This window comes from Apium graveolens, chromosome 7, assembly GCF_009905375.1.
Source record: "Apium graveolens cultivar Ventura chromosome 7, ASM990537v1, whole genome shotgun sequence".
Classification (NCBI taxonomy): Eukaryota; Viridiplantae; Streptophyta; class Magnoliopsida; order Apiales; family Apiaceae; genus Apium; species Apium graveolens.
The window spans coordinates 108,004,766-108,031,263 of NC_133653.1; the positions used below are offsets into that span (position 1 = coordinate 108,004,766).

The 26,498-nt window shown below is 37.8% G+C and overlaps 1 protein-coding gene across 4 annotated transcripts; it reads left to right on the forward strand.

Moving 5' to 3' along the window:
• Positions 1–6,809: 6,809 nt before the first annotated feature.
• LOC141670804 (putative alkaline/neutral invertase F) lies at positions 6,810–11,680 on the forward strand. Of its 4 annotated transcripts, XM_074476805.1 has the most exons (7): positions 6,810–6,960; positions 7,866–7,901; positions 8,038–8,567; positions 8,987–9,418; positions 10,306–10,387; positions 10,565–10,864; positions 11,109–11,680. In XM_074476805.1, the coding sequence occupies exons 2-7, from the start codon at positions 7,877–7,879 to the stop codon at positions 11,432–11,434; spliced, it is 1,695 nt and encodes a 564-aa protein (XP_074332906.1). In that variant the 5' UTR covers positions 6,810–6,960; positions 7,866–7,876; the 3' UTR covers positions 11,435–11,680. The 4 variants fall into 4 exon arrangements, with proteins under 4 accessions (XP_074332906.1, XP_074332903.1, XP_074332905.1 ...); XM_074476802.1 differs by having other exon boundaries at positions 6,811–6,960; positions 10,306–10,864; XM_074476804.1 differs by lacking the exon at positions 7,866–7,901 and having other exon boundaries at positions 6,811–6,960; positions 7,977–8,567; positions 10,306–10,864.
• The last annotated feature ends 14,818 nt before the right edge of the window (positions 11,681–26,498 follow it).

Sequence of the window (26,498 nt, forward strand, 5' to 3'; positions counted from 1 at the left end):
TGATATCAAATGAAGCCAATTGAATCTAGCAAGTTTAGGAATCCTATTTAAAATGGTATGATTTTACTTGGGGATAAAGTAGCGGTCAAAATTTATTTTTGAGTATATAATGAAGTGCAAAAATAGTTATCTGTTGTAGAATGCTACATATTTTATAATGGCTTTATCAAACTTTAAAAGCTATTTGGTTCTAGAGTGCATGAATGTATTCTTTTAGTATGTTGTTTCTTCCTAGTAACCTTTCTAGACAGTTTCTCGGAAGTTAGCCAGTCTAAAGGAGTTGAGAATAATGGTATCATCAATTTATAGCAAAGTCAAAGCGGACAATGTCACGATATTACAAGATTAATGTGTTGGGTGATGCTGTACTGTTAGATGTAACTTCTACTGAGGTTTGGTAATTTGCTTAGAGTATAGTTGTTTTCTTAAATTTAAAAGTGTTAGAGGTAAAGACTAGTGTGGTGTCCACTTATCTTCATAGGGCTCACTAGTCACTTGGATTGCACATTATTATGTATCTTAATTGTATATCTACCTATATGGCCAGGAAAGATAAGAAGAAGAAAGCATAACTGGGTGCACACTAGATCATAACACATCAACATTTTCCTTGTTCGCAGTATTGAATGGGCATTAACAGAGAGAAACACATTGAACATTTTTCAGATTTTGCTCAGATCAGATATGTTGGTCTAGAATTATGACGAGTGTATTCTTGTTCTGTATTACAGATAATCATGTGATGGTTAGCCATGTAGATATTATAAAAGTACAAAACACATAGAACATGCCAAGTATATGCCTGACTTGGTAGAAATATTAATGGAGTTTTTGCTTCTGTTCAGCTTGTACTGCCTCAATGGTGGATCTCGGGTAGGTAAGAGTAGCACAAATAAGAACGTGCCTCGATAATATGGCTAGGACACCTCAATAGAAATTTTGAAAATCATCTGTTTGCTCTAAAATTTGCACAGGCAGGCCATGAGGTTCTTTAGTTTATACATAATGCACTTTCATAATTTGTTAAACATTCAATCTATTTTATTACTTGATCTGTTGTGGAAGGTTGGTTGCAGGCAGGGTGCTCTGGAGTCTGGGCCGAGGTTTGTAAAGTAAATGATTTGTAGGCATGCTAGTGCCAAAATCTCGATGATAAATAATCCGGACCGAATCCAGTACCACTTAAAATATGTCAATGTTTCTTTTCACCTTACTTTTAAAGATTCAACATCTAAAATTTTGATAGCGCTCAACCCTCAAACCTTTTCAGACATGATGGACGCATGGTCCATAAAGATGTCAATGGGTCGATAAGCTCATGGACGCCCAGATCGTCGGGTGTTTCGGGTTATGGCTTGACATCCTACGGTTTGTGTAGAATACCCGCAGGAAGAACCGCAAGTATGAGTGTTTCTGAGATTGTGAATATATGGATATGCAAGAACATTAAGTGGTGTATCATTGTGTCATGCCTTGACAAAGTAATTTTCTAGTTTTTGAATGTTTTTATGATTTTATAGGTTTATAAGTGCAGAAAACAGTAAATCAAGGATAGAAATAGAGAAATGAAGGTAGATCAGAAGAGAAATAAGCAAGAGATTGAGATAATCAGAGATAAAAATGACCTAGAGAGAGATCAGTTTTAGAGAGAGAAAGAAATAACAGATTCTAGAGAGAGAGAAGACTTGGTGGAAAAGATATTCCATTTTCTGATAATTGTTGATACATACTGAATTACAAAGCTTACTATTCTATTTATACTAGTCCAGACTCAAGTAAGACTTAAGTAGGGTACAAAGACCATACTACCATTGACTGCTATTCTAATCAGATTATAGTACTTATACTATATTACTATCGATCTCCTGACATTCCTCCCTCCTTCAGTACAATCTTGTCCTCAGGATTGCCTTGCAAACAGTTGTCACTCTCTTACTGAGGTGCAGAGGCTTCATGCATCCTGGAGAGAGCATCTGCCATAATGTTCTCCTTACCCTTTCTATACAGAATAGTATAGTTATACCCCATAAGCTTACTAATCCACTTCTGCTGCAACAAGTTACTCACCTTCTGCTCAGCCAGAAATTTAAGAGCCCAATGAGCAGTTTTGATGAAGAAATGCTTGTCCATCAAATAGAGTGTCCATTTCTTTACTGCTGAAACCAAAGCCATGAGTTCCTTTTCATAAGTTGACATGGCCTGACCCCTACTGCCTAGTGCCTTGCTAAAACAAGCCAATGGCCTTCCTTCTTGAGTCAAAACAGCCCCAATACCAGTGTCACAATCATCTGATTCAACTGTAAAAACCTTAGTGTAATCTGGTAGCTTCAAGACAGGGGTTTGGACCAAGGCTTGCTTTAGTGCTTGAAATGCTTCCTCAGCTTCATCATTCCAACTGAAATTATCCTTCTGTAACAGATTTGTTAAGGGCTTAGCTATAATGCCATAGTTCTTAACAAATTTCCTGTAATAACCACTTAATCCCAAGAACCCTCTCAAAGTCTTGACATTCTTAGGAACTGGCCAGGCTAGCATATCCTTAACCTTGTTCTTATCTACTGCTACTCCTTCTTTAGTGATCACTTGTCCTAGGCAAGCCACCTTAGATTGCAAGAATTCACATTTTGACATCTTAGCAAACAATTTCTGTTGCCTCATGATTTTAAACACTTGCTCCAATTGGCTGAAATATTCTGCCACAGTCCTGGAATACACTAGTATATCATCAAAGAAGACTAATGTGAATTTTCTGAGATACTGAGCAAAGACTTAGTTCATCAGACTTTGAAAAGTAGCCGGGGCATTAGTGAGGCCAAATGGCATCACTGTGAACTCATAGTGCCCCAAATGAGTTCTAAAGGCTATTTTTTTAATATCCCTAACCTTCATCCTAACCTGACGATAATCAACCCTTAGATCCAACTTTGAAAAAACCTTAGCTCCACTTAATTCATCCAGGAGTTCTTCTATTAAAGGTATATGAAAGTTATTCTTAATTGTTAAGAATTGAGTTTCCTATAATCTATACAAAACCTCCAAGTTCCATCTTTCTTCTTCACCAGCAATATAGGAGATGCAAAGGGGGAGCTGCTTGGCCTAATAACTCCAGTGTCAAGAATTTCTAGGATAAGTTTCTTAATCTCATTCTTTTGATCATAGGAATTCCTATAAGGCCTGATGGAGAAAGGTTGTGAACCCTCTTTAAGATCTATGGAATGTTTAATATCTCTATGAGGAGGCAGACCCTCTGGTTATTTAAAAATATATGAATATTCCTCTAATAACTGCTGCAGCTGGTCCTTCTGTTGAGAGTATTTTTCATTTTTCTCTTGATCAGCCAACTTAGACTCTTCAGGTAAGGGTTTAGCAAAAGGAACATAGAGAAACCCGTTTTCTTGCCTCTGGCAGCTCCTGACAAACTCCATTGCACTCATCTACTGCAAGGTAGGCTTTGAAACTTTAACATTTCCCTTAAGAACCACAGTTTGAGCACCTTGCTGAAATTGTAACAATAAATTCTTGAAATCAAAGGTGACATGCCCTAAGGCTCCAAGCCAATCTACCCCTAATACTAAATCATACCCTCCTAGTGGAAGAGTTCTTACAGGAGTTTGAAACTCATGTTCTCCAATTCTCCAAGTAAACTTCTCACACTCATGTTTGCTGATGAGTTGATTACCATTGGCTACCAACACCTGCATTGGTGTGGTTTCTATTACTTCACACTTAAGCCTATTGGCAGCTCCTTCATCTAAAAAACTGTGTGTGCTGCCACCATCAACTAATATGGTAAAGTCTTTGTTTCCCTTTCTGCCAGTCAAAGTAATAGTTTTGTTGCTATGTGCACCTTTTATGGCATGGACAGAGACTTCCATAGAAGGATGTTCACTTTGATCCACCTCAACTTGATTTTTCTCAGATGATTTCTTAGCACCAGATTCATTTGGAGTTAGGGCTCCTTGTTCTTCTGGTGGTTGAATCTCCACTGTTGATTCAGGCTTGTGATTTTGCACCGAGGTGTGGTGAACCTTCTTGCACGTATCCTTTAATTCATTTCCCCGCAGATGAGATATTTCTCCACTTGTAGTAGTGTCAAACTTGGCACTGGATGATTCCTTCCAGTTATATTTCTTCTTTTGCATTGTGCTATTATTTTGAGCACAATACTTGGCTCTCTTCATGGCTCCTTCCACACTACTAGGGCTTAAGAGTTTCAGAATTTGCTTCACTTCATCCTGCAAACTACTGATGAAACACTCAATGAAGTACTCTTCAATTAGTTGAGGCAGTTTAACCTTCAACTTCCCCATAACTAAAGCAAACTGATTACAATATTCATCCATAGAAGATTCTTGCTTCAGGTTCTTGAATCTATCCATTAATAACTCTTGTTCCTTGACCCCAAACCTAGATGCGAATTGAATGCAGAAGTCTGTCCATAACAGGTTCATCTTACCCATAGCCCACACCTGATACCAGCTCTTAGCTGCCCCTTCCAGATGCATACCAGCAACCACCACCTTCTTGTTGTCCTGAACTCCATACACCTCAAAATACAGCTCACAATCCTGTAGCCAGTCAGCCACCTCTTTGCCTTCCTCAAACTTAGGAAACTTCAGTTTGAGATGCCTAAGAGACTCCTAAGAACAGTTAGCCTTTGGAGTTCCGTTTCCACCTTCTATCTTTCCAAAATGATTTACAAATTCCTCAGTATTCCTTTTAGGTTTTGGATTCAACTTTTGTGCTGCCAAAGTTAACAACTCCTCTATCATCTTAAGTCTAGCATCAGTTCTTTCCTTATGTTTCGGAAATTGTTGCTTCATTCTCTGCAACATCTCCTGAGTTTGTTTCCTGTCTTCTTCCTTAATTCTGTGAATCTTATCTCTCATTAATTGATGATTCATTCTTTCACACAAAATCTCAAACACCTTATAGGCACTACTCCAGAATCAATTCTACACCTCCTTCACTAACAACTCACAACCAAAACTTCAAAACAATCAACAATATCCAACAGACTGCTATTAACGATCTAAGCAATCAACAACAATCCTCCTAACACCAGATCAACAGTATATTCACTAGAATAGTGAATCTCAGCTACTAAACACAATCAACACAGTAATAACTTGCTATTTTTTGTGTTTTCTCTAAATAACTCTACTAATTACAACTAACAGCAAGTAAACGAGCAGTAAACAACTAAAACACTTCAGAAATTATCTACTAACAGCAGTGAATCACCGATCTAATAGAAGAGGAAATAACAATAGATCGAAAACATCAGCTCTGATACCAATTTGTCATGCCTTGGCAAAGTAATTTTCTAGTTTTTGAATGTTTTTGTGATTTTCTAGGTTTATAAGTACAGAAAACAGTAAATCAAGGATAGAAACAGAGAAATAAAAATAGATCAGAAGAGAAATAAGCAAGAGATTGAGATAATCAGAGATAAAAATGACCTAGAGAGAGATCAGTTTTAGAGAGAGAAAGAAATAATAGATTCTACAGAGAGAAGATTTTGTGGAAAAGATATTCCATTTTCTGATAATTGTTCATACATACTGAATTACAAACCTTATTATTCTATTTATACTAGTCCAGACTCAAGTAAGACTTAAGTAGGGTACAAAGACCATACTAGCCCTGATGCTATTTAGATTATAGTACTTAGACCATACTTGTGTAAGGTTTATTACTGCACAAGGTTTTCTGACACTTTGTCCCATGCCGTCTTCAGTTGCCTTGGCTGGTAAGAATGACAAGTAGAACCTTCTTTCGCTACATAACAGTTTTTTTATAAAGATAAGCAGTTATGTAATTTTATCATAATGTCCGTTCACTGAGATTTTTGTTGACCTTACCTTGTAATTCTCTTGAGGTCTGGTAAAAATGACACTTTGATTTCAAACAAAGATTTAACAGTGAAAACATTATATCAACAGAAATAGCATTGAAGGACTTTTTGGGTTTTTCATTGCGGATGGTGTGGGCTCAATTTGCGCTACCCAATCACAACCTGCTCAAGAACAAGAGTACAGATTGTTAAGCTCAAAAGAGTGCAGAGCATCTCGGCGATGCAAGCAACCTAATAACAAAATGTGATATTACTTGCGCACTGCACCAATGGGTCAAAAGCTCTACCCCTACTGGTCATGTTTTAGTCTTTTGGTCATCTCTTAGACTTGGACAATTTTCCAAGATAATTTTTTACTCAGTAGTCTTTTTTTAGTAATTTTCTCATACGTTTACTTTCAACTTCTATATTTTTCGAAAATTACTTTTTTTTTTTGAAAATTGTATAACAATTAACAAGTGATAAAAAAGAGTCTACATTAAATGAATATAAACTAAAACATATCATTAAATTAATATTTTCATCGTACAGAGGCATACTATTTATTTAAACCTACCTCATTTGAATGACCTTAACGGTAAATGTAGCTTAAATAGGAAAATGAAAACTAACAATTTTAATGATGTCATTAGTGTTAACGTCAAACATAAACCTCCTAATAAGTAATTTACAATCTAGAAATTAATAATTAAATAATCCTTTCCAAGGTGTAAAAAATATAAACTAAACATTTGATGAAATGTGAATCTGGTATTCGAGATGGGAGTTCATTTATAAATATATAATAATTAATTGAAAAAATGATGCCTGTTTAATATTATTATTTTAATTTAATAATTAATAAAATTAAGGCAAAAAAGAAGTAACTAGACAGGTAAAAAAGTAAACACCCTGATTAAGAATTAATCCTGTTTTATGGGTAGAGGCAGGAGGAGACGCACTAAATTGAAGCGTATCTAAATGTTGGACGTGACCAACCTCCTGCCTGCCTATATATATAACCCTCATTGCCTATATAAGTTCACAAGCTGGACGTGATCTCTCTCTCTCTCTCTCTCCCTCTCTGAATATCATCCACTTCATCACTCAAAGCTTCTCTCCAAGTTAGTACAACCCTTTACTTGCAAGTTCTTGATTTCCACTTGTCTGCATTTTCTTTACGGTTCTTCATTTCTTCTTGTGTTTTGCTTTCTGGGTTTATGTTATCTTGATCAATTCTTGTATATCTGCTTCAATTTCACTTTTTTCATAAAGATTCGAGGTGATATATGACACTTTACTAATTGATTAATATTTGCATGATTCTTGTTTATGTTTATTTGTATGATGACCCTTATTTGTATGCTCTTATTTTTCATTATTATGCATGTTCTTTATGATTCTTGCCATGTTTTCTTGGTTTTGTTATTGTGTTCTTAAGCTTTTTATTATCTTGGTATAATTCTTGTACAATCTGTTGGAATTTTCATTTTTTTAAAAGATATATTGAAGATGATTACAATGTACTAGTTCATTACTAATATTGATTTGCATGATCCTCGCGTATTTATGTAAGGATGACATTGAGATGAGAGCTGGCAATAACCATATCAGAAATTTCATTAGAATTCTAGTTTCCAAGATTAAAAGTCTTGCTGAGACTACACAAAAAAGTAGATGTAGTCTTGTTGATGACAGAAAACGAGGACTGAGGGCTGTAATTGGCTTTGTAGTTCTGTTTCTACAATCTTGCATGTGTAAATTTCAAGATTAGCATATTGTTAAGATCAAAGTTTTGATGCTTGTAACTTGCTAGATGTATTTTAGTTAGTACATTGTTCCGTTTATGTATGTGTATACATTGTAATGTCTGAAAAAGGACATGAAGTACTCTTGTCAATGGTAGAATTAAATTATGAGGGTTGTGACTGGTTTTGTGGTTCTATATGTACAGTCTTGTGCAATAATTCCAGATTATCACATTGTTAGATCAAAGATTTACTTGTGGAATCTTTTTATTTCTTTTCAGACTCAGTTTTAATGCTGGCAGCATGTTTAATGTTTAGTAAGTGCCTCAGAACTGTTATGTTTGTGTACATCTGTATTATTATTTTTCTGTTTTCTTGTACAACATATGCAGATTCTAGAGGAACTCTGACTTTTCCATTGGAAAATCTCTGGAATGTCTACTCATTCGGTAGATGTGACTCCCAGTGAGCATGTAGAGGACCCGGAGTCAGATGTGACTCCCAGCGAGCATGTAGAGGACCCGAAGACAGATGTGACTCCCAGCGAGCATGTAGAGGACTTGGAGACAGATGTGACTCCCAGTGAGAATGCAGAGGACCTGGAGACATCATGTATTGCGCCTAAAATTAATTTTGATTTTTCAAAATTTCCTGAAAGGCCAAGAAAATTAAGTAAAGACGGGGATATGCTGCGAGCCAAATCCCTTAGTGAGATATCATTTTCTGGTCTGGGACGTCTTTCACCTCAAATGTCATCCAGAATAGATAGAATTTCTGAACTACACTGTTCTGATGGATTACCACCTCCTTTGCCTGTTAATACTGATCTTGATACTGCAAGTTCAGCGGAAGGGCATGAAACATCTCTAATGATGTCAGAGGCTTGGGAAGCATTGAAGCAGGCAAAACTTCACTTCCATGGCGAAGCAGTTGGGACTGTTGCAGCCACGGATAATTTTGAGGAAAAACTCAACTATGATCAGGTGGTGTGTGCATCACTTATTATTTGTGAAGGTCATTAGCTCATATTTTTATCATGTTTGTTGAGGCCATCAGCTCATCCCTCATCATATTTTTATCATGTTTGTTGAGGCCATCAGCTCATCAGCTCATCGCTTATCATATTTTTATCATAAATTTAATCTATCTATGGTGTGCATGCTTTTATTTTAAGTGTACCTTCAATTATTGTGGACCTAAAATTTGTTTTATTCCTGGTCATATTACGCCAGTTTAACATTGTATGTCATGGAAGATGTAGCTCCTTCCCCCAAACACTTGAAATTCCATATTTGCTTTAGCCAATGTTATGATTACCTGATTCCTTCCCTGCAATATTCTGCTATTCATATATTTGGTCGAATGAAGTAGTTAACTTGTTTTGTTCATTGAACTTTTTTAGGTGTTTGTCAGAGACTTTGTCCCCAGTGCCTTGGCATTTTTAATGCATAAAGAACCTGATATTGTTAAGAATTTTCTTTTGAAGACTATTCAACTCCAGTCATCGGAGAAAAAGATAGATTTTTTCCACCTTGGGGAGGGTGTGATGCCTGCTAGTTTTAAAGTACTACATGACCCTTTCAAGAATGCCGATGAGATTAAGGCTGATTTTGGTGAGAGTGCAATTGGAAGAGTAGCGCCTATTGATTCTGGATTTTGGTGGATCATATTACTACGAGCGTACACAAAGTCAACAGGAGACAGTTCGTTGGCTGATATGCCTGAGTGCCAGAAGGGAATGCGCCTAATACTAAGTCTATGCCTCTCAGAGGGCTTTGACACAATCCCAACTCTACTATGTGCTGATGGATGCTGTATGATTGATAGGAGAATGGTGAGTTTCTACATTCTCCTATTTGTTGCAAGTATATCACTCTATGCTCTCAATTTTGTTCCAAACCAGCAAAAATCATTTGGTATAATATATATATATATATATATATATATTTTTTTGCTAATTCATTGGGTATAATATTGACTATCTATTTCATGAATTTTCTTGCACTTGTGGAGCTCACTTTAGTCTTTTTTCACAAACAATGACTTTCTAATACTAAAAGTACTATGCTTTAATGTTTAACAGCTTTCTATTAGACGAATTGGTCAGCTGTGTAAACAGCCTAAGGTGTTTGTATACTGGGTATCTGGCCTGCATCTTTTTCAACAGATATTTGGGACCAGAACCACGCTTAAGCGGGTCAACTATTAATAAATTAGTAAAAAGATTGAAAATATTTACTTGCACATGTCGTGCCCCAAGTTTTACTTGCACCTGTCATGCTCCTGGATCTCAGTAACAAATGTACCAGGTTTCCATTTGAAAATAGTCATACCTCTCATATTAATTAGCACATAAACTTTTGCTTCCAAGTTTTGATGTTTTTCAGCATTTTATGATGCAGTTACATACAATATCAGCTAAATTCAGAATCTAAGTCAAAGACTTCATGTCAAGTTTAGAACCTATACTTGCTAATTGTCTTTAGGTCTGCTCCACATTATTAACAAGTTGTTATAAAGTTACTCCTGAAATAATTAGTTGTCAGTTATTTTGTGCCTGCACTATGTTGTATATAATGTACTAAAAGACTGCAATTGATTCTTCACAAATCACAACCTGCAAAGTAATTAATCTAGGGTACATGGACAATATTTAGTTCTATTGCTCACGTCCAGTATATATGTCTCTTCATATGACTGTATACATTTCATGTATTGCAGGGTGTATATGGGTATCCAATTGAAATACAGGCACTCTTTTTTATGGCCTTGAGATGTGCTCATGTTTTACTGAAGCGAGATGGTGAGGGGATGGAGTTTGTACACCATATAGAGATGCGTCTATATGCGTTAATATATCACATGAGAGAGTATTTTTGGTTAAATTTCAAGAAGCTAAACGATATATATAGGTATAAAACAGAAGAATATTCTCGTACTGCAGTCAATAAGTTTAATGTGATTCCCGATTCTCTTCCAGAGTGGATCTTTGATTTCATGCCAACATGTGGCGGTTATTTCATTGGGAATGTTGGTCCTTCCAAAATGGATTTTCGTTGGTTTTGCTTGGGCAACTGCGTTGCAATTTTAGCATCCTTAGCAACTCCCACACAGTCGAATGCAATCATGGATCTCATAGAAGCACGCTGGGAGGAGCTGGTTGGAGAAATGCCTCTGAAGATCTGTTATCCTGCAATAGAAGGTCACGAGTGGAAGATCTTGACAGGATGTGATCCAAAGAATACAAGATGGAGTTATCACAATGGCGGTTCTTGGCCAGGTACATTCTAATTTAGTTATTGCTAGTAACTCAAGTTTTTCCCTGTAATCACTATACAATATCTAAAAGCCTTCAATTCCAGATTTCCATCTTTGTTGGAGAAGGTGAATACACTTTTTTCCCCACTTACAGTGGCAAATCAAATATTATTTGAGAACCTGCTGTTGAATGTCTGTTTAACTGAATTGCTGTGATTAAGTGTTGATTTTCTCATGTTGATTCAGTGTGATTGTTGTGGTTGCAGTACTTATATGGCTCCTTACAGCTGCATGTATCAAGACTAAACGTAAGCATATTGCAGAGAAAGCTGTTGTGCTCATTGAAGAGAGGCTTTCCAAAGACGGTTGGCCCGAATACTATGATGGCAAGACTGGTCAATATATTGGAAAACAAGCACGCAAGCAACAGACCTGGTCCATTGCTGGTTACTTGGTAGCAAAGATGTTGTTGGAAGAGGATTCTCATTTGGGTATGATAGCTCTGGAGGAGGATATACGTATGGAGTCAACAATCAACAAAACAACCTCATGTTCATCTTTCTTCTACGCTTCTGGTAGCAAAATCTTCTAGGATTCTGAAATATACAGATATTGGTTTTAGGAATAAGAAGATTGTGGAGAACAAGATAGAAGGATTCTGATATATGAAGCTATAGGTTACTTACAAACATGAAGAAGAATGAAGTTAATTGTAATCCTGTTGGATAGGTGGTTTCATATGTAAAACTGAAATGTTTGTAGCACAATCCTTTACTGGTGTAAAATTTGATTTTTTTTTTATTCTGCTAATTGCTAAATATAATTTTAAATTCTCTCTCGGTATGCTTTTTCTGGGGTAAGACTTAAGAGGTTGATCAAGAAAATTAGATGATCAAGTACTTCTTGTTATTTGAAATGGCCTCAAATGTCATGTGTGATTCCCAAATATCACTTAAAAATGGGTTTTTATGTTCCATTTAAAGAATATGTCCAAAATGTAATTGCTTGTGGGGTCCCGAATTTTTTTTTTTTAAATTTTTTAAAAGACAAAAACAGTACTTACAATTGCGTTAAGGCCTTTTTTTTTTTCTTTTTTTAAAGACAAAACGGCACTTGAAAAAGGGTTTTAGACCGTAGCCTTGTATCAACATGCGTTTTTTTTGAATTTTTTTTAAATTCTTTAACTTAAAATGGTTGTTATGGATTAAAAACTAATATATATAATTGCTGTATTTAGTACTAAGGAACGTGAGTTTCAAGACTCGATTTGACTGTTCTTGTGTTTCGTGACTCAATCTGCCTTAACAAGATGCCTACGTACCTTGCCGATTGCCAAGGATCAAGTCAAAAAATGTAGTTCTGATTTGTGGGGTGAGGCCCCTTATATAGATGTGAGAGTTCTTGAATTGGACTTGGTATAGGAGACTTGGTGGGCAAGTCTCTGAATTAGGATAGACTTAGGAGTCCTAGGAAGTAGGAAGCTGATTCCTTATCCCATGAGGTTCCTTGGAGGCTAATCTACAAGGATTTATATCTCCACTAGGACTTATCTTAATAGCTGTTTTTCTCCCTTATTTATTAATTACGAAATTAATAAATAATCAGGGTTTTTGGGCCTTCTTTGTTCCATCAGGCCTGATCTGGTCCATCAGGCCTGATCAACATGTTAACCTTTCTGGTCTGAATGTCATACATCTTCTTATAGGGCCTTGCAGCCCAAACTGTAATATTTAATTATATAATCAGGATTTATTTATCCCTATCATTTGCCCCCTAACTTTTGGGAAACCGTATAAGATTTCGCGAAAGTTAAGTTCATTTATTCCCTTACAGGGTTTCGTTTTTGTGTAAAGTGTGGAGTGACCTACACGTTTACAACGATTTTTCCTTTTATTCAAGAATTATCTTAATTTCCAGGAATTTTTCCCTTAATTCCGGGATTTTCCCCTAATTTTCTAGGATTTATCCTTAATTTCCTGGATTTTTCCCTAATTTTTCGGGATTTTATCCTTAATTTTCTGGATTTTTTCCTAATTTTTCGGGATTTATCCTTAATTTTCTGGATTTTCCTAATTTTCCGGGATTTATCCTTAATTTTCTGGATTTTTCCCTAATTTTGCGGGATTTATCCTTAATTTCCTGGATTTTTCCCTAATTTTCCGGGATTTATCCGTAATTTTCTGGATTTATCCCCCTTTTTCCTTTTTTCCTTTTTTTTCTCTCTTTTTCTTTTTTTTTTATACAGATTTCGACCAGGAATCCTGTTCGACCAGGATCCTGGTCGAATTAACCTCTGTTGTGCCTTGGTCGAAGGCTTTTCGAGGAGGAACCATTCGAGCAAGAATCCTGGTCGAATTTCGGCCAGGATTTTTTCTTTATTATTATTATTTTTTTTTTATTTTTTTTTTCCGACTAGGATTTTCATCCCTTTCGGTCAGGACTCTTGTTTTTCTGACCGAATTAACCATCCTTTGTTGCTGAGGTCGATTGGATTTCGAGCAGGGCACATTCGATCAGGATTCCTGGTCTAATTTCGGCCAGGATTTCCTCCCTTCGGTCAGGATTCTATTCCGATCAGGGTTTTCGGTCAGGATCTCCACTTTTGACCGAATTATCCTCTCTTTGGTTGCCCAGGTCGACGCCAATTCGGGCTGGAGGATTTCGATCAGGAATCCTTAACAATTTCTGGTCGAATTGGTCCCGGTCCTGGTCGATTTAAGGCCATTTCTTCACCCCTGATCGGCAAGGTTTCGACCTCAGGCCATTCGAGCAAGAATCCTTCGTGTTTTTTGGTCAAATCAGGTCAGGATTATACACATGGATTTGGGCCCTTAAACCTGGGCTGATCTTTGGGCCTTAATCTAGTGGGCCTTATCATTGGGCCTCCAACTTCAATTATATAGGCCCTTTCCTGGGCTCGTTTCTTATTGGGCTATACTTTGGGCCCAATATTTTCAACCGGGCTTCTTTTTCACCCCCTAAGATCATTTGGGCCTTATTCATGGGCCTTTTTAAAACACTTGGGCCCTTAACTGGGCTTTTGTTTTCTAAGTTAAGAAGTTTCTGGAATTTTGAGGAATTTTCCCAAAATTTTCTGGATTTTTCCAGAGAATCTTCTAAATTCTTCCATCATCTTGTAGATCTTTCCAGAAGATTCCTGAACTTGGGCCCAAATGGGCTTTTCTAGGCCCATTTTTCCCTCTTTCCTCCTATATAAAGGTGGGGGGGGGGGAGTGTTCTTACTCACACTCTTCACTCCTCATTTCATACATCTCTAAAAATTCTCCAACTTTTCTCCTCTCTCAACTTTCCTCCCTTAGTTTCCAGCCCCCTTCCTTTCAAAGTTTCCAGGCTTTTCCAGCTTTTCTAATGGCTGACAAGAGTTCCGAGAGGGCGGCCAAGATAGCCTCTGCTTCAAAAAGAGGTAAGGATATCGAGATTCGTTCTTCGTATATGTCTTTAATCGATATGATTAACACTAGGGGGGATGAATATCCCTCTACTGCACATCTCGATTCTTTTAATCATTGCAATACTTGGCACAACATAGATTTCGATAAACTAAATGCACGTTATAATGTCCTTCCTCCTCTTAGATTAGTTCCAGTCTCTGGTGGTGACCGTACTTGCCATTGGAGACCCGACACTCTCTTTATTTACACAGACGCCCTTAATGCTGGGCTTAGGTTTCCTTTCCACCCTTTTATTCCTCATCTTTTAGCTGATTTACAAATCAACCCGTGTCAGCTTCCTCCAAACGCTTGGAGGAACATTTTATGTTTTATGGTCTGCTGCCTTAGGGAGGGTTTTCCCCTTTCCGTAGCTGTTTTTAGGAAAGTCTTTCAGTGCTATAATAGCTCTTACTGTATTTGTGGTTGGGTCTATGTTAAGCAAAGGCCCAAAAGTAAACATATCTTTAACAGCGCCTCCATTCCCGACAATAACCAAAATTGGAGGAATAGTTTCGTTGGGTTACGTTGGGAGAATGGTGACTGGGGCACACTCTTCCAATCTTCCTTCGGGAAGGTCAGTGATGGTAGCCTCAAATCCATTCACTTAACTCCTGAGAAAACTATTATTTATAATGGGCTTACTCAGGACAACGACACTACTACCAGCTGGACTCTCTTAGAGGAGTTCTCCCTCATTCACGTGGGATTATCCTCTGTTTCTCAACAGGGTATTTTTCTTCCCTATCATCTTTATTTCATTTAATGCATTATTAACATCACTTATTTTTTTTTGCTTTGTTTTGCAGCTGCGAAGGAGATTAACGAGGACAATGTTCCTCCTGTTGAAGAGACTGCTAGGATGAAGAAAGCTCGGCTCGCAGGTCTAGACACCCGGGGAAAGGCGACAGAGCCTATCTTCTTGAGAAAGCACAAGGAGCCTATGGGGGAGGCTTCAACTGAAGGAGCTGAGGGCCACAATGCTCCTATCATTGCTGCAGCCCCTGCTGCTGCTGCTACAGGCGCCTTTCAGCCTCTCTGGGGATTCCGCCGAGGGGATACCGTGGTTGGTTCCACGAAGCATGCTTGGGATTGGTCCTACCATAGCGTGACTTCCAAGGACTTTACTGACGTGGTGGCCACCCCTGACCTTGAGAGGATTAAGCTCATGGGAGCTCAGTCTCTGGCTTCGGTATGCCTCCTCTTTTTTGAACTTATCTTTCATTCTTGTAGCATTTTCTTGCCTTATACTTTGCTAATTGCTTTGTTTCAGTCTAACGCCTATTTTCAAGGCGCTGTGAGGCAAGCCGAGTCATGGAAGCGGGCTTCTGATAAGGCCGATAATGCCCTTAGGAGGCAACAGAAGAAGTATGCTACCCTGGAGAAGAAGCTCAAGCGCAAAGAGGAAGAACTCGGGGAGTCTAACGCTGAGCTGGTGGTACTTCGGGCGGAGAAGGATAAAGCTATAGACAACTATCTGGACTCGGAGGAGTTTGCCCAGTCCATGAGGATTAGGGATGATTCAGTCTTTCCCGGGTTTTTTAGGACTGGTTGGGACACGACCCTAGGGACCGTGAACGAGGCTTGTCCTGATATTAACCCGACGGATTATGTCTGCCCTGATGACGAGGCTTTGCTACAGAGGTTTTGTACCCGAGTAGTTGTCTCGGATCATGTTCCTCATGATCCACTCCTTCCTCCTCCCGAGTCTTCTTCCAGACCTGCTGAGGATGATAGCTCTTCCTCCTCCTCCGAGACGACAGAGACATCTAGCGAGAGCGGAGAGGACGATGATATGGATGCCGAGGGTACCTCGGCTCCTTAGAGCTTTTTCAGCCCTGCGTGGCTTGTTTTCTTTATCTTATTTTCGAGACTTTATTTATCGGACTTCTTGTAATATTTATCCGATCTATTTTATTTATCACCTTTTATGCTTGCATCCATGCATTTGGTTTTTACTTGTTAGGCCATAAACATACTTTGAAAAACTCATGAATTTCATAAATTGTCTGGGATTCGTCCCTTACACAAGTCTTAATAAACTTCGTAATAAAACTAGAACATGTAAATCCTAAGCAAGCAAAGCTTCAAGGTGCTTTTCAACCTACTCGCCATCCTGACAAGTGAGAATCGTATCCAGCTACCCTACACATAGTAAACCTTCAGGTTTTGTGCATGCCAAGTTCTCGGGACTTCAAAACCATCCATAGTCTCTAGCTTGTAGGTTCCTCTACCCTGAACACTCTTGACTCTGTATGGCCCTTCCCAATTCGGGGCAAGCTTCCCTTTTTGTCCTACACTAGATGCTTCTATCTTCCTCAAGAGTAGATCACCTTATTTGAAAAACCTTTCTTTAACCCTTAGGTTGTAGTAGAATGAAGCCTTTTTCTGATATTCTACTATCTTTGCATGTGCCTTATCTCGCACTTCATCGATTAGATCCAGGGCTAACCTCTGCCCTTCTTCATTTTCTTCTGCATTGAAAGCCTGAATCCTTGGAGAAGAATGCGATATCTCCACTGGAACTACTGCTTCTGCCCCATATGCCAACATGAAGGGAGTTGCTCCTGTCGTGACTCTACAGGTAGTCCTATAGGCCCATAATATGGGAAGTATCTCATCCACCCAATTATTTCTTGACTTCTCGATCCTCTTCTTTAGTCCATCCAGGATTATTCGATTTGCTACTTCCGCTTGCCCATTGGCTTGTGGGTGAGCCACAGAGGTGAACCGTAACTCAATTTCATTTTCTTCACAATACTTCTTGAATTCCTCGTTGTTGAATTATGTTCCATTGTCAGTGACGAGGATACGGGGAATTCCATATCGGCACATAATGTTTTCCCAAGGAATTGTGCAACCTGCTTAGTTGTGATTTTGGCCAAGGCTTTGGCTTCAATCCACTTGGTGAAATAATCAATGGCTACAATCAGAAACTTCCTTTGTGCCGTAGCCATAGGGAAAGGCCCCAGAATATCCATCCCCCACATAGCAAAGGGAATGGGCGAGTTGATAGAGGTCAGCATCTCGGGAGGTTGTCTAACAATAGGTGCATGCTTTTGACAGCGGTCACACTTCTTCACATATTCTTTGGCATCAGCCATCATTTCCGGCCAATAAAAGCCTAGACGAGTTATCTTATGAGCCAAGGCCCTGCCCCCCAAGTGTTGTCCACAAATACCTTCATGCACTTCTTCAAAAGCCAAGCGTGCCTCATCGGGCCTGAGACACCTTAAGTAAGGAACCACAAAAGATCTTTTGTACAGAATCCCATCTACCAAAGTGTACCTTAGTGCCCGAACAGTTAACTTCCGTGCTTCAGTTGCATCGCTTGGCAACCAACCGGTTTGAATGTGAGCCTTAATGGGATCAATCCATGACGTCCCCAGGCCTATAGGAGCCACAAGCTTAACATCTATGCTTCGTGTCTTCAAAACACGAAAGTACACACTTCCTGAACTTTCTTCTATCTCAGATGAAGCAAACTTTGATAATGCATCTGCCTTAGCATTTTCCTCCCTTGGAATGTGCTCAACATGGCATTCATTAAATTGGGTCATCACAGCCCTTACTAGGCGGACATACTTAGCCATCGTATCATCCCTTGCCTCAAATTCTCCCTTTACATGGGATATGATCAGCTTCGAGTCTCCACGGACCTTTAAGTTTTTGACTCTAAGTGTCCCAGCTAAGTCAAGGCCAGCTATCAGGGCTTCATATTCCGCCTCATTGTTTGTGGTTGGGAAGTCTAGCTTCATAGCATACTCAATTAAGAACCCGTCAGGGCTTTGTAAAACCAATCCTGCTCCACTGGAATTTGTTTTTGATGCTCCATCAAAATAGAGAACCCAGTATTCTTTCTCCTTATCATCCTTCTCTTTGTCCCCATTATCGACTCCCTTGTCTTGAGATATGGTATCTTCCTGCCCCCCGACTTCTTGGTTGGGTATGGTACATTCCACCACGAAGTCAGCTAGTGCCTGGGCTTTTATTTCCGTACGTGGCTTATACTTGAGGTCGAACTCTCCCAGCTCTATTGCCCACTTAATCAATATCCCACTTGCCTTGGGACTGTGAATGATATTCCTCAGGGGCTGATTTGTTAGCACCTCAATCTGATAAGCCTGAAAGTAAGGACGCAGCTTTCTCGAAGCCATTACCAAGGCTAGAGCAAATTTCTCAATAGTTGAATAATTTAACTCGGCACCATGCAGAATTTTGCTGACATAGTATACGGGTTTCTGGACTTTCAGTTCCTCCTTAACCAACACCGCGCTCAAGGCACTCTCTGAAACAGCTAAGTACAAGAACAAAACTTCATTCAAAGCTGGCTTGGCCAACAACGGGGCCTGCGCCATATACTTCTTTAACTCTTCGAATGCCTTCTGGTTTTCCTCATTCCATACAAAGTCCTTGATGTTCTTCAGTGACTTGAAGAATGGCAGGCACTTGTCTCCTGACTTGGAGATGAATCGTCCTAGCGCAGCAACCCTTCTTGTGAGCTTCTGAACATCTTGACGGTTTTTGGTGGTTCCATGTCTAGGATTGCCTTTATTTTGTCGGGGTTAGCCTCTATCCCCCTCTTGGAGACCATCAATCCCAAAAATTTTCCAGATCCTACTCCAAAAGCATATTTTGTAGGATTTAACATCATCTTGTGGTACCTCAGAACCTCAAAAGCTTCCCTCAAATGGGTTATATGATCAGTCTTTGCTAGACTCTTGACTAACATGTCATCAACATAGACTTCCATAGTCTTACCAATAAGGTCCTTAAAAATTTTATTTACCAACCTTTGATAGGTGGCTCCTGCATTCCTAAGACCAAATGCCATAACAAGATAACAATAAACACCAAAGTCAGTGATGAATGATACCTTTGGAATGTCATCCTTATGCATCTTGATCTGGTTGTATCCGCTAAATCCATCCATGAAACTCAGCATCTCATGCCCAGCAGTGGCATCAATCAAAATATCAATCCTTGGCAACGGAAAACAGTCTTTAGGGCATGCATCATTCAGATCAGTGAAGTCTATACACATCCTCCACTTTCCATTATCCTTCTTCACTATTACAGGGTTTGCTAACCATTCCGGAAATTGAATCTCCTCAATGAAACCAGCCTCTAAGAGCTTTTCTACTTCCTGTTTTATAGCCTCTTGTCTTTCCGGGGAAAAGTTTCTTTTCTTTTGTTTCACTGTCTTCCTGCTTGGATCCACGTTTAGCTTGTGAGTAATCAGCTCCGGGTCTATGCCTGGCATATCAGCTGCTGACCATGCGAACACATAACTATTTTCTTGCAAAAATTTCACCAACTTCCCTCTAAGGGGCTCCCCTAATGTGGCTCCAATGAAGGTCATCCTCTCTGGATTCTCGGGGTCTAAAGGAATGGAAACCAAGTCTTCTGCCGGATTTTCTCTCTTCTCATCATTTTCTCGGACATCCATATCTTCAATAGGAAGAACCTGCCCCCGACTCCATCTACCCTCAAAGAGGCCACATAACAGCTTCTAGCCATTTTTTGATCTTCTCTCTCCTCTCCAATCCCATTCCGGGTGGGAAACTTCATAACTGAATGGTAGGAAGAAGGGACTGCCTTGAAGGCGTGTATCCCTGTCCTCCCCATGATAGCATTATAAGTTGAACTAGCCTTTACCACCACAAAGTCCAACATCTGCGTTGCCTGCCTTGGTTCCTGACCTATGATGGTTGGCAACTTGATTATCCCTTCCACAGGACATTCCACTCCTGGAAATCCATATATCGGCATATCGGTTGGTGTCAACTGAGAGTCGTTATACCCCATACTTAGAAAAGCGTCATGAAGCAAGATATCCACTGAAGCACCGTTATCCACAAGGACCCTCTTGACCGAGCTATTTCCTATTACTGGTGTTATGACCAGCGGGTCGTCATGAGGAAATTTTACACCCTCTAGGTCAGAATCGTCAAAAGCCAATGTTACTCATGTCCTGGCCCTCTTCGGGGCTTCTCCAACAATATGCATAACCTCTCTAGTATATGCCTTTCTGGATTTTTTGGACAATCCAGCAGCAGTTGGGCCTCCAAAGATCATGTTTATCACAGGCCCTCGAGGTCTTGGCCCTCCATAAATTGTGTTTATAACTGGCCCTCTAGGCTGGGGGTTTTGCCCCTGATCGTCTTGGTCTTTCCTTCGATCATCGAAGTTCCTTCTCACGTTGTTGTTTCTATCCCCTCCTTCTCCAGTATATTTGTTCAATCTTCCTTTTCGAATCAGAAACTCAATTTCGTCTTTCAATTGCCTACACTCATCGGTGTCATGGCCAACATCTTTGTGAAATCTGCAATATTTGCTTTTGTCTAGCATGGTAGGATCGGCCTTCAGGGGCTTAGGCCAACAAATATCTCGATCTTTCTCGATTTCCATCAAGATCTGGCTTCTAGGAGCATTCAGCTTAGCGTATTCGGTGAACTTTTGCCCAGGTCCTCCCTTCGTGGGGGTTGAATCAGGGTTTTGCTCGGTTCTAGGATACTTGTCCTTAGCGATATACTCCAGATCAGTTTTTCGCTTCTTACCTCCAGTGGGCTCATTACTTACTACGGTCTTCCTCATGCTTTCTTCAACTTTGATATACTTCCCTGCCCTCTCCTGGAGCTGCAACATGCTTTCAGGGGGGCGTTTTGCCAAAGACATCTTAAAGAACTCGTCCCTAGTTCCTTGTTGCAGTGCTATCATGGCTACCTTATCATCAAGGTCTGGGATTTTTAAAGCCTCCTTTGTGAAACGATTCAGGTAATTTCTGAAGGATTCCTTTGCTCCCTGCACAATGCTCATAAGAGATACAGAACTTTTCTCATGAACTCTCCCACTGATGAATTGCTTAATAAAATCCTGGCTTAATTCTCTGAACGACCCATTAGAGTTTGGGGGCAAGCGACTGTACCATCTTTGAGCCATACCCGACAGGGTTTGAGGGAAGGCCTGACACTTTATAGCATCTTTCACGGGTTGTAACAACAGTGCATTAGAGAATGTCCTAACATGATTAGCGGGATCTCCCATGCCATCATAGGCTTTGATGGTTGGATCTTAAACTTCCTTGAGATATGGGCATTCATTATCTCTTCAGTGAAGGGAGGAGTAGGATCATCAGGATCTCCAAGGGGAAGGAGATTGCTTGGATCAGTTCTTGGGACAACAGCCCTTCTCTGTACCGGACCATCCAGGTCTATGACAGGAGGAGGATTTCTCCCCCTAGGGGGTATCTGGGGTCTGGTGGCCTAGTGAGCTTCTAAGTCGCGGCTCAGCCTTTGGATTTCAGCCTCATGAGCCCTGATCCTTTCCTGCACTTCTTGGGGATTCGCCCCTTGGGTGCTTTGAGGGCGTTGTCTTCCATCGGCCATCGGCTCTTTGCTAAGATGCCTCCTTCTTGGGGCTACTTCATCATCCGAAGATTCGGAGTCTCTCTCAGTATAAGGACCAGAAAATTTCTGATCCTCGGGGATAGGAGCCAAACCTCGTATATAGGGGGCGATTGCCCTCGTACTTCACTTCGCCCAGCATGTCCACTTCCTCTAACCTCGGGGTAAAGGGGCATCCCATAAGGGGGGTTAGTAGTAATAACAGTTGAATATTCATACCCGACGGGTCGAGAAGTCACAGGTACATGTACTTGTTGAACTTGAGGATTCGTACCTTGAATAGTCGGGGGAGTCGTCCCTTGTGGCTGAGGTTGAGTTGCCCCTATCTGGGCTTCCCCTTGAGTAGATGCATAAGTTGAGTGGAGAGGAATCTCCACGGTTGATGAAATCACCTGGGTTGTCCCTGATGGTGTTCCTTCCTCCAGGGCTCCAATTGTTCTCCGTGTTCTCGCCATGGTTGTTGTTGTGCCTTCCCACAGACGGCGCCAAATGTTATGGATTAAAAACTAATATATATAATTGCTGTATTTAGTACTAAGGAACGTGAGCTTCAAGGCTCGATTTGACTGCTCTTGTATTTCGTGACTCAATCTGCCTTAACAAGATGCCTACGTACCTTGCCGATTGCTAAGGATCAAGTCAAAAAATGTAGTTCTGATTTGTGGGGTGAGGCCCCTTATATAGATGTGGGAGTCCTTGAATTGGACTTGGTATAGGAGACTTGATGGTCAAGTCTCTGAATTAGGATAGACTTAGGAGTCCTAGGAAGTAGGAAGCTGATTCCTTATCCCATGAGGTTCGTTGGAGGCCCATCTACAAGGATTTATATCCCCACTAAGACTTATCTTAATAGCTGTTTTTCTCCTTTATTTATTAATTACGAAATTAATAAATAATCAGGGTTTTGGGGCCTTCTTTGTTCCATCAGGCCTGATCTGGTCCATCAGGCCTGATCAACATGTTAACCTTTCTGGTCTGAATGTCATACATTTTCTTATTGGGCCTTGCAGCCTAAACTGCAATATTTTATTATGTAATCAGGATTTATTTATCCCTATCAATGGTAGATAATATCGTATTTTGAAGTTTAAAATGCTATTGTAAAGGGTATTTTGTTCATATTATATATATATATACATATTATATATATATATATACATATTTCAATACTTTAAATCTTAAATTGAAAATTAGTGAAATCGAAATTACTAAAAAGTGTGCCTTAATTTAACAATTTTTTAACATTTTAGAGTTAATCAATCGCCTTTTGGGTTTTTGAAATATTAAAAAATAAATTAATAAAATGTATACCGATTTAGGACTTTTACCCTCAAGAGGTATAATCATAAATTCTCCTATTGTGAGATTCGAACGATATTTATCCCCTTTTTAACCAACTGAGCCAACTCTTATTTGAGTTTTAAAAATATTAAATTATTAATATATATGAATAAAGTACGAACAACATACCCTTGAAATAACGTTTTAAGCTTAGAAACGTTACACTTTTTAGCATTTTCGGTTTAAAAAAGAAGCAAAAAGACAATGAATAAAGAAAATATAAGTTAAAATAGTGTTTTGGCAATAAAAACAAAAATAGAGGTTGCATTTTGAACTTTTAAAAAGTAAAAAAAAAACAAAAAAAAACTGAAAACGGCAATTCATATGGAGTTGACCTTCAAAACCAAAGCTGAAGCTGCGCCTTGACACTAAAAACAAAAGCTAAAGTTGTGTATTGAACTTTTAAAAAATAAAAAGAAATATTTAAATGACACACACAACTGCGTTTTTAATGAATAAGAAAAAACAACACGAAATTATATTTTTAAGTCATATTTGGGGACATTTTTTTACAAAATGATATTGAAAACCATTTTATCCTAAATAGAGATATTTGAGACTAGGGATGAGAACTAACTCCGGACCGACCGATCCTGCCCCAATCCCCGCATCGAAAGTGGCGGGGATTCGGGAATTTTTGCAGGTACGGGCTGGAAAATTGGGACGATTTCGGAAAAAAACCGAGTAACGGGTCGGGTACGGTTTTTGATGTCTACCCGGCCCGATCCCCGTCCCCGGCCCGATTTTTTTCCTGCTCTACAATATATTTATATATTCTTATTTATCTTCAAGAAATATGTAAGTGCTTCGAATAATTTACATTTTCTATGTTGTTAGATATGTTTTTAGATATTATATTTTTCAAAGTATAAGGTCAGAGTCAAGGTACTTTGATTTTACATACATATTTTTTTTATAAAAAAGACAAAATTATTACTCCCGATATAACTTGTTTACTTGCTTCTTGCATATATGATTTCTAGCTAGATGCGGTTAACGAGTAAGGTTAATGACCCAAAGGCCTCTGCCCTTCCATCCCTTAGTATTTTAATATTTTGTTTTGCTATTTTTTTAATATATATTGCATGATAAAAATAATTTAATAGAAATTTTGATTTAAATAAAATATCCCCGATTACCCGCTGGGATTCCCGTTCCCCGTTTAGACCAGATACGGGGAATGATATATAGTTCTTGACGGGGAATGGGCCGGGGACAGAGATTAGGTTTGAAGTCGCGGACCGAGATGGGGATAATACTACCCGACCCCAAAGTGACCCAACAACCGTCCCTATTTGGGGCCAACACCTTATTTTTATACAAGAGATAATATCTGAGATAAGATTACTAGGTTGTTTGACTTTTAAGTTAAAAATTATATATTTATGTAATAAGTGGAAAATTGACTTATTGTATATTAAAAAACTGTTTAAAGCATGATTTTTGACATTAGTCAAAAGATGTGTATTTGTATAATAACATGTATAATAACAGAGACTTGAAAGTTAAAACAATAGTTTAAAGCCATAAGTTTAAAGGAAGTACTTTTTTTAACGAACTTAATTTTATTATAATTTTATTTGATAAAAGTTGATATTACCGTTGGTATGTTAAAATTTTAGTATTCATAAATTACATAAAATATTAAAATTACCTAGGGTCCTGTTCCTTAACAATCACGTGTTAGGAACTTTGTTGTCTGATCAACTTTTTAACGGTCAGGATTTAAAAATATAAATTGTCCGCCCGCTTTAAATATCCGCGGAGAGAGTTAGGTAAAAAATATTATCTGCTATAAATATCCGCGAATAGAGTTAGTTAGAAAATAGGTTCCGCTGAAAATATACGCGAAAGGTGAGAACACCTGACTTAGCAACCAGCTTATCTGAAACAAAATTTATTAAATAGTTATACTTTTTAAACAAATTTTACAAATAAATTTTAAAAAATCTATTTTAAAATAACTAAAATTACATTAATTTTTTTTATATGGATATAAAAAAAATTTTTATATTAATTATTACGTTATTATATAATTTTATATGAATACTAAAATTTATTTTATAATAATAATAAGAGAAATGTTACTATATTTAGATTTGTATTTTATTTTTTATTTTTTTATTTATTTATTAACATGTATTTTGATTTATTTTTTATTTTTTATTTTTTAATTTACCATTCAATAATTATAATGATTTTATCATGAATAGTAACATTAAGAATATTAACATGCTACACAAATATATACATATTTTTATCAAAATAGACATATTTTATGAATAAAATAAGTAAAATAATGATGATTAATACCGGGTTAAGATTAAACGTTCAAAAAATCTTTTGATTTTAAGCTGTTTTTATACAAAATTATAATTTATTTTAACTTTATTTTTCTTTACTTTGTTTTTTAAGAACAGGGAGAGTAAAACAAATAGCTTAAAGTACAAAATCAAATTTATTTTTAAACTTTTGGTGTTAATTCATTATTAGTCATCATTATTTTACTCATTTTATTTATAAAACATGTTTCTTTTTGATACATATATTTATGTATTTGTGTATCATATTAATATTATTAATACCAATATTCATGATAAAAATTATTTAAATTAAATGCAAATTTAAAAAATAACAAACAAACAAAAAGTGATGATATTAAATAAATAATATAAAATTTGTAAAATAGAATACAAATTAGAATATAGTAACACTTCTTTTATTATTAATATAAAATAAATTTTAGTATCCATATACAAAAATAACATTATCTTATTATTTCAATTATTTTAAAATAGAGTTTTTTAATCTATTTGTAAAGTGTGCTTAAAAAAATTAATTATTGAATAAATTATGTGTTTAGATGAAACTGTTTGTTCATGAAGAAAATTAGGTTTTCTTGTTTTCCGCTGATATTTTGAGCGGAAACTATTTTCTTCCGCGTATATTTATAGCGGACTGATAAATTTCCTTTTTTTAATCCTAACCGTTAAAAAGTTGATCCAACAATAAAGAAGTAGTGTGTTGGATAACTCTTTCTTAACAAGTGATTGTTAAGGAACATGACCCAATTACCTAAACAGAAAAACTTGACTTTCAACTTCTAACTTTAAGCAACTTTAAGTTTCAAGCATTTTTTTCGGACTTTTTTATTCATTTTAATACCCGAACATATAAAGTTCATAGACAAAATTACTTGATTAGTGACGTCAATTCAATAATGAATCATAAATTTAACACTTCCTCTTTATTCGAAATTGAAAAATTTATTAAGACCTTTTAAATGACGATGTACTTCTCATCATCACTCAGAGCACTTCTCTTCACAATTAAGGAGTATTTCTATCTAAAATCATGGTACACACATATCCCTAAGTCCAATTTAATATTGATGTATTTTTTCATATCAACTTCAAATTAATGAAGCAGTTCTCTATATAAATGTATTTCTTAGTGCACT